The sequence below is a fragment of the Pieris napi genome, chromosome 24 (assembly GCF_905475465.1).
Source record: "Pieris napi chromosome 24, ilPieNapi1.2, whole genome shotgun sequence".
Taxonomy (NCBI): domain Eukaryota; kingdom Metazoa; phylum Arthropoda; class Insecta; order Lepidoptera; family Pieridae; genus Pieris; species Pieris napi.
The window spans coordinates 4,731,909-4,741,598 of NC_062257.1; the positions used below are offsets into that span (position 1 = coordinate 4,731,909).

General features: G+C 32.9%; 1 protein-coding gene across 1 annotated transcript; it reads left to right on the top strand.

The window, feature by feature from the left end:
• Window positions 1–3,048: 3,048 nt before the first annotated feature.
• LOC125061917 (protein insensitive-like) lies at window positions 3,049–5,165 on the top strand. Its single transcript, XM_047667558.1, has 5 exons — window positions 3,049–3,159; window positions 3,296–3,352; window positions 3,786–3,898; window positions 3,971–4,114; window positions 4,844–5,165. The coding sequence occupies exons 1-5, from the start codon at window positions 3,052–3,054 to the stop codon at window positions 4,929–4,931; spliced, it is 510 nt and encodes a 169-aa protein (XP_047523514.1). The 5' UTR covers window positions 3,049–3,051; the 3' UTR covers window positions 4,932–5,165.
• The last annotated feature ends 4,525 nt before the right edge of the window (window positions 5,166–9,690 follow it).

Sequence of the window (9,690 nt, forward strand, 5' to 3'; positions counted from 1 at the left end):
AGCGCTTCTTTCATTCATGAGCATTATGTCTACGTCTAGATCGGAGTATAATATTACTGATATGAGCGCCAACCAATCGTTGTATTTCGACCCCATAACAAAGATGCAACTTATCAGAGACAAATAAACCTTAGTTGTGTACCACAATATGGCCCCGTACTGGCAAGGTGAACTAGCATACAAAAAATTATCAAATCACTTGAACAAACTATGCACTAACATCGAGAATAATCAACAATGCCATATGATTTTACTACAAATGAATCACGACTACTCAGAATTACAATATAACAATCAACTTTTATTGACACAGCATTTTACCGAGCACTCCAGACAGCGTCGCGGTCTTATCAACGGCGTAGGCTACCTTGCGAACACATTGTTTGGTGTGCTAGATCAGCATTTTGCAGATAAATACACTGAGGACATTGAACTGATTAGAAATAATCAACAACACTTGGTAAATCTATGGCGTAACCAAACTTCTATAGTAGAGTCAGAATTTAACTTGCTAAGAAGAACAGAAGCATCGATGGAAAGGCTTTATACTAACATTATAAGTAGTCGGTTAAACTCTCTCGATAAGGCAACAAACGATTTTAATAAACAAATACAGAGCATGTCGGCGTCGGCGACGTCTGGTGCTTTCACCGGGCGCGCAACGCAGTGATAATAGTGAAATACAATCAGTGGTTCACAATGAAAGTGAAAGTGTTAGTGCGCGAAAGGCATTCTCGATAATCGAAGATAGTGCCGTGTAACATAAACACTAATTTTTTTATTATTTTTATCAGTAAATTTTTTTCTGTCATTATTATGTATAATTTTAAGCATTTTGTTTTTTTCTCCCGCCCGGGAGCATGTTCGGAAAGTAACCGAACACCTTGTAAAATAGCATAAGTACATATAGTTAGATCGCCGCCTGCGCGCGACGATTTTCTATATACATCAGTGTATCATCAACCATCACCGCGAACACTCATTAAATTAGTTTTTTAAGATCAAAGCAATCTTTTATTTAAATATCATTGAAGTGTTTTGGCAGCAGCCCGAACAATACCTTTTCTTTAGATTTTATTTTATTTTAGTTATAGTAGCATGTTATTTTTAGTATCTTTTGAATTATGCATCTCTTGTAGTTTACTCTCTGTAGGTGTTTCTTTTTTTCTATTGATCCATTTTAGGGTTGCCTGGAAGAAATCGCTTGTTAGCAATAAGGCCCCCCGTTGTCTAATAACTTATGTAACCTACTTACTTTTTGTTTTTTTTCTATATGTATAATTATGTGTATTATGGCAATGAAGTATAAATATACAATAAATAAATATATATTAAGTATTTAATAACTTTTGATTGGAAGGAATATTTAAGTGTAGCATTGAATAATTTTTAAAAGTTATTTGATAAATCATAACAAAATGTTCGGTATTTGTAAATTCATTTACGGGTTTCTTTTATATGTTAAGAAGGAACTAAATTTACAAAGAACCTATACAATTATGTATTAATCAGAAATGAGATGTATTGTTTCTATTAATAAATCTCTTTAAAAACATCCGACAACACAACCGACCCACAAAAAGTTGAAAGCGCAAATTCTTAATAATTGTTACTTTCAAGCTAGTGTTTTTTAAAATTCGGATATTATGTTTTTGTATGGGATTAATTTTATTTGTTAGGTTAGATTAGGTTAGGTTAGCCAAAGTAATCTCCATATTATAGAGGTTTTCGTTTACTATACTGTTATAATTTTTAGTACACTAGCAAATTCACAAAACCATCTACTTAAGTTGTAAGCTAAATTTGCCCTGTATTTTATATTGTTGGAGATTATTTGATTAAAACAGTGAACTCGGTTACATTCTTCTGTTTTACTTTTAAATAAGCAACATTGACTACATGTATAATGCAGTCTATTTAATAATCTTTTAGGTATTAGGTAAGTATTTTAAATTGTACTTGCAGTATAAGGGTTTTTAAAGTATATTATGTATGGGTAATACTTTAGAGTGTTCCTAAATTAACCAATATTTGTAGAATGTCTCTGGCAACTTTCGAAATCGCCGCCGTCCAAGCCCTGTTGGCAATGCAGGGGTCGATCAGCTTTTCTCCGTTGAGTGGTAAGTGTTTTTGAAAACTGTTGATTTGTGAAGACCATGCCAACACCAGTGTACTTAAATAAAAAAAAGAGTGTGTACTTATGTACACGCGTTAGAAGTTATACTTCTTTGGCGTATGGAAAAAAAAATAACTAAAATGTAGTAGTGATTACCGATAAATAATAAATTAATCAATAAAATTATTAGTAGTAAATACTATCACCGTCGTATATGAAATTGATTTAATAAAAACACCAAAACAATATTTATTTATTCACACTGTTTAATTGTACTATTACGTAACACGTGTTCTAAATATAAAAATACTAGAATATACAACTTGAACATAGTTATTATCTATTTTCATGCCACCTAGAACTAACTTCATTCTGTTAATTTTGTGTAACGGTGCGCGCGCATCGTAACATTTCACTCTCATCAATTTTTCATAACGCGCCTAAAGAAGTATAACTTCAATAATAATTTTGTTACCAAATAGTCTACAGAAGATGGGAGAGAAGTAGTATCGATTCACAATTTCACAAGAAGTTTATAATAACTATTCTGGTTCCAGAAGAAATTCATATTTGTTATTTTAATGCAGAGATGGGCATCGCTGAAATACTCGCCGCAGAAGCCTTATTACATCTTCGGGGAACCGGAATTCAATGTCCAAGGACTCGTAAGTACTTACTGAGATTATTATATTTTTAATTCTATTGTATTGGATATTCAATTCTAAAATGAACGATTGAAATCAATTCGGTGCTAAGCGGCTTCGTTTCGCATATAGTTTAGTTGTTGGTTCGCTTGACCAGCTTTTAATAAACCTATCGCGTTAGACAAGACAACTCAGTCTTTCTAGCCCCTTGTCCCATCAACCAGATGCCTGTTAACTGTAATTCAATTTGGTGGTATGCCAGCTACGATTCAGGATACGGAAGATCTGAGTATGTCAGCGAGGCTTTCTACAGTGACAGTGGACGAAAGCAGTTCGTCCATGACGATGGAGGAAGAGAGTCCAAAGACGAGTCGTAAAAGGACTCGCAGTTGCACTTCAGTAAGTTTAATTTAAGTGGAATAACTAAAAATATAACATACATCCATAATAAATTAATAAGTATAATAATTAAGTCTTTGATTAGAAAATTACTTAATTAGACAACTATTTGAAATATTAAATCTCTTCACAACAGGAATCATCAGACCAGAGTGTAAGTGACGAGACTCTAGAGCCGGTTAGAAATAATATGGTAATTATAACTAAATATTTTAAGATTTCCATTTTTTATTTATTTATTTTGGTAGGTAGGTATTACGAAACGCAATTTTTGGAGATTATTGACCCCCCCCCCATGTATCTCGCCGTAACGTTTTTCAGTACCCTAGTACAGTACTGTTCTCAAGTATAGTAAAACGTTTCGTGACCACCTTGTCTCTTTAGTAACTATTATGTGGTGTAAGTCGAAAATAATATTAACAATAACGCGTAATTCAATCCCCGCCCCGCATCGTAACGTTTTACAAAAGGACCCCCCCCCCCCTCCCAAAACGCGTTACGTAATACTTGAACGCTCCCTTATAAATAGTAGTGTAAAATCGATATGTCAGAATAGACCCGTTGATATATTAAGTCTTTATTGTTGGATTTCAATTTTAATTAAATAATTTAAAATAATGTTATAGATAAGAATCGGCGATGGAAATGCCAAAGTCCCAGTGAAAATATACACATCCATAAAGTGGGATTCCTATACAATAGCTACCAGGAAACTATTGACAGCCGTATTTCCTCGCCAGTAAGTATAATCTATGCATAAAAACAATTGCATTAAAAGTGATGTGTTTGATGATATGCATTACTATTGCAGCATTCTGGCAACACATTCTCTTACTGGAAAACGGTCACCAGCGTTCCCTAATAGACCGGCCAAAGAGAAATTGAACCCCAAACTTATCAACGATATTGTAAAAACTGTCGCGGAAAAGTGCGGTGTAGCCGAAAATATTGTGAGGTAAAATTTCATTCATTTCATTTGTAGTGTTATTTTTCAAGTAATTTGATAAATTAAAACCGATTTTCTGTTTATCTTATTGTATAGTTAAATTAATTAAGTGATGGCCAGCGGTGAATCCCAAAAAAACCCAAAATGTTTTAACTACTTTAATTAATTATTAGTACAATAATTGAGACTTAACTAAATTGGCCCGATATGAGGTGCACGATTAATCTAATATATAAAATTCTCGTGTCGCGGTGTTTGCTCGACCGATTCTCATGAAATTTTGTGTGCATATTAGGTATGTCTGAGAATCGGACAACATCTATTTATCATCCTCCTTAATGTTAAGGGTAGTCCACCCCTAAATTTTTTATTTATTTTTAGATATTTTTTTCTGTTTTTATTTTTTTATGATACAGCATTAAAAAATACATACAATCCCTAACTTTCACCCCTCTACGATCATTTTTTTTATTATAAATGATATACATGGCAAAACGACGTTTGCCCGGTCAGCTAGTAATCTATATTAGACTTATTTTTAATTAGACTTATTGTCAGTTGAGAATTAACCAGTCCTATGTGAGGTATGCCATCAAAGCTATTGGTATCTGTTGTCCATTTCCTTGTATAATGGTGGTGCGTCAGAGCTGGGTACAGGTTAAGCAGGGCAAAAGGAGTGCAATGGATATGTTACAAAGTTATAATTATAAGTACCATAATATGCTATTATGTTTTCAGAACGGCTATCACCAACAAATGCGCTGATGAGGGTAAAATGATGCGTCAGCGGAAAAAGCATAAAATAGAAGATGATCATGAAGAATAGGTAGTTGGTAGGACAAGGGCTTGTCAGCAGTCTTCTAGATGATTGAGAAAGCAAAATCTCGATTGAAAGAAAAATAAGTATCTTTGTTTGTTTATCGAAACTGTCATAGACAATAGATTTTAATATTGTGTTCGTTTTATAGATGCATCGATTTCGATCGATTGTTCCAGCGATTGTGGATTTCTTTCCAAGAGCACAACGAGGGTGGTAAACAGTAATTGGAAGAAAAGAAAAGAAGAAGGACTGAAGTTTTAAGAATAAATTTTCTATTAAGAAATATATTATAACATTTTTTATTCAAATTCACTTCCTTTTAATTAAAACCCGCACGGCGTATGCCGGTGTATCTTGTTGAGTTTTTATTAAATTAATCGACTTTTAATAAAAATGACTCTTGTAAGAACACCATGTATTCCAAACATTTCCTCTGCTACTCCATATGTTAAAGCTGGTCGTGTCAACATGTTATAGGGACGGCACCGCTTTTGATTTTTTTATGTATGTCAATTTATATCATGTGTTTGTCCTAATTTTGTGGTCCAAATAAAAAAAAAATATATATATATATGCAAAGTACTTAAGAGTTCTGTGGAGAGGGATCAAAACTCATGGTTTCCTAAACTTTCTTAATGCGTGTTGTGTACTTCAATTAGTGTCCTTGGGTAGAATGCCTAGCGAACCCCGAGGGCCCATATTAAGGGCGTGTGAAGGGCTGAGGTGTAAAACTTTCAAAATTCTTAATCCTCTGTCTTGTGTATCTTAACTACCGAACCGATTTCAATCAAATTTTGACACCGTGTGCAGTTTGATCTAACTTAAAAGATAGGATAGCTTACATCTCAATTTATACCCGCAATATTATTTTATTGCAAAATAATAGTTTATTTGTATAGTTTTGAAAGTACTAAAGTTTCACTAAAGCTACAATTTAATGACATAACCACCAATAAAGCATGGTGGTCCCCATGACTGGTGTTCTTCTACCGTTTCCCTTGAATAGTTTACTACTATGTAATATAACAAAAACCTTAGCCACAGAAACGCTTGGCCGGTCTGCTAGTACTATATAAGATTTCATTTTAATAAGGTTTGAAGTGACATTTCTTATTAAGTAGTGATACTCGGAAGCCGTTGTGTATTTGAAATGCTATGTATGTTTTACAGCTTACACAGTGGAGCTAAAACAAATATTAAAAGGATCAAGAAAAAAAAATTGTATTATATATTTTGATTACCTGTTGATTTTTCTCTCTTAATATAATTATTTATTAAATTACACTCAAAAGAAAATCCAATTTTTTAGTATTTATATAATATTAAGTCTTACTTATAAGTACGTAGTTATAAAAAAGAAAGTGAATTTGATCTACTCTCATATTATAGGCGCCAATAAAAATACGGCGCTTTTCGCGTTTCGATAAATCTGTAGAAAACGTTCCCATAGAATAGAAACTGAACAGATAAAGTTTATTTGACATCATTGTGTGATGGCAAACAAGTTTATGAAACTAGCAATATTTTTCTTCTATTTAGTTCTTTACTATCTGTCAATTGGTAATGTCAGCGATATCCGTGAAATTAATCTAACATAATAATACAAACAAATTATAAGTTTTTATATTGATTGTTATGAGGATTTCAATGATTTATCGTAAGTAATTTCCTTAAAATCATTTAGTAAAGTGAAACTCGTTTGCGAAGATCGTTTTGGTTTATAAAATCTAATTCACCTTATAATGTAAATGTAATTTTTTGTCTAAATTCGCAATTTTCATGTTTTCACCTCTTACAGAAATTTATGTTAATGAATAAAATCTTCACTATCTAAATTAATTATCAATGAAACTAAGGAAAAGCCGCAGTGAGCGTAATAGGCCAGATTCGCCATAACCTCTAAAGGTGGGAACTGACCAAAGTTACGAGGTGTAATGTAACACGTTACACAGCGAGCATTCGTGCAGTCAGTACGTCGTATTACGGGGTAACCAGCGAGCAACGAGCCGCTCGATGCTCGCTTTGAGTGCTCCACCAGGCTGTCGGTTTTTTGGCGAATCCTTTGACTGTTACGCGGTTCAGTCAGCACGCGTCGCACGTCGCGATGATTATGATTACGCGATGACGCGCAAAAAAAATTACAGTAGGATGAAACCCATTAGAAAAGCAGGAGAATATTATAAAAATTAAAGGAAAAATAAATTACGGACGATCTGAGGTCGGGAAGGGGAAGGGGGGGAGTTTTAAGGGTAAAAAACGGTTTATCTCGATTTCCGGCAAAACTAAAAGTCCTATCGAAGAAAGTTAAATGGCAAAGTTGGAGGTAATAAAAAGATCTAAAACTTTTGTATTCACACATTTTTCACATAACCTCAAAATTTATGCGAAAAATTCAAAAAACCAAGTTTTTGGTTTTTTATTTTTATCTTTAACAAAAATATTTTTTTTTAACGAATTTTGGTGAAAACTTACCTTTCTATGTCCCAAATACACTGTAATTTATTTGATTAAAAATATTTATTTGTTCACCTTATTTTGAATTAATATAGAAAAAACACCCTAATTTTCAATCGAAAATTCTGACGTCAAAACTTCAGCTTTTTTCAAAAAGTTGGTGTGCTTTCAGTTCGTTGAAATCTCTACTTTCCTATGGTAAAAATATATATATATATATTACCATAGTAAATCTTCTCAGAAAACGCAAAAAATCGTATGCAGTAACGCCCAGACCTGTCATCCCCTTCCTTACTTCTCTATGAAATACGAAAATTTTAGCCCATCTAAAGGCTAAATTTTTTTTTAGGTCAGGTATATATGTTATCTTAAAATAGTAATAAATAGGCATCTGATTATAATTTAAAGAAGATTCATAGAGAAGTAGGGAAGGGGATGACGGGTCTGGGCGTTACTGCATACGATTTTTTGCATTTTCTGAGAAGATTTACTATGGTAATACATATATATTTTTTTACCATAGGAAAGAAGAGATTTCAACGAACTGAAAGCACACCAACTTTTTGAAAAAAGCTGAAATTTTGACGTCAGAATTTTCGATTGAAAATTAGGGTGTTTTTTCGATATTAATTCAAAATAAGGTGAACAAATAAATATTTTTAATCAAATAAATTACAGTGTATTTGGGACATAGAAAGGTAAGTTTTCACCAAATTTCGTTAAAAAAAAATATTTTTGTTAAAGATAAAAATAAAAAACCAAAAACTTGGTTTTTTGAATTTTTCGCATAAATTTTGAGGTTATGTGAAAAATGTGTGAATACAAAAGTTTTAGATCTTTTTATTACCTCCAACTTTGCCATTTAACTTTCTTCGATAGGACTTTTAGTTTTGCCGGAAATCGAGATAAACCGTTTTTTACCCTTAAAACTCCCCCCCTTCCCCTTCCCGACCTCAGATCGTCCGTAATTTATTTTTCCTTTAATTTTTATAATATTCTCCTGCTTTTCTAATGGGTTTCATCCTACTGTAATTTTTTTTGGTTTTAAAAATTATCGGCACTGGTCTACTAAATGAATAAATGATTTTGATATTTTATTTTATATATTATATTACTTATACAGACAATTTCTAAAAAAAATACATGGGCCGGTTTGTACCATACAGCGGTTTCACAGAATATTCCAAACATATTTTTATTTTACATAACAAATAAAAATCTTCTGTATGAAACCAAAACCGCCAGTCTGCCCACCACGTAAATTTTATAAATTTTTATTGCATTTAAAAATTCAAAAACACATTTAAAAAACTCGCTGTGACCGTGAAACTGTGCTATACTCCATCAGTAAGTGTTTAGTTTTATTATCTGGACACCATAGATAATAACCAAAAACAACAAGTTGCGCTAACCTTTTAGTTCTGCGATTTCGTAATTATTTGTATTTTCTAATAGGCAAGTAGATGATCAGCCATCTGTGCCTGACTTTTGGGTCTTAGGCCGGTTTCCCCGCGATGTTCTTCTTCACCGTCGAGCCATATGCATACATAGAATGTCCATTGGTGCCTGGTTCCTCCGAACTAGGGATGAGAGTCGCACGCTGAGCCACTGCGCCAATACTGCATTTGCGTAATCACCGTGCAACCGACACATCCACCACAAACGTCTGAAATACAGTCAAAACCGTTTACGACGACATCGTTTAGAACACACCGGTTATATTGACCAAAATCAAAGGTCCCGGCTGAACTCTATTGTATGATAGGTACTTAATTACGTCATCGGCTGTTAGGACTATCGGTTTTTACAACCAAATATGAGTGGTCCCCTCGATGTCGTTATAACAGATTTTAACAGTATTTAGTTTTCGCTAACCCTTTGCTTAGATTCGGTTCAAAGATACTTTATTTCTCAAAGAATTACATTCACTTAGCGAGAAAATTTAGAGTAAGTTAGTTATGTACATCGTTTTATGAAATTATTTGAAAATACACTATATAAAATAAAAAAAATCAGTTTCTAACAATATGTACCATATTTTTTACAAAAGTGCAGGTAGGTCGCATCGATGTGGGTAAAATTTGTACGAAAACGTCACGAAGATGTGTTTTTGTGGAAGAAAAGGTAGAGAGCGATTGAGACCGATTGAGAGAGAGTGCAAAGGGTGATAGAATATAGAAATTCTATTTTAATATTAAAATTTCGTAAAGAGAATTTATGAAATATTAGTATTTTATGTTTTATTAAAAATAATTTATTGAAATCTCAAATGACGAATTGTAAATTAAAATGCCACGTGTTTTTATTATCG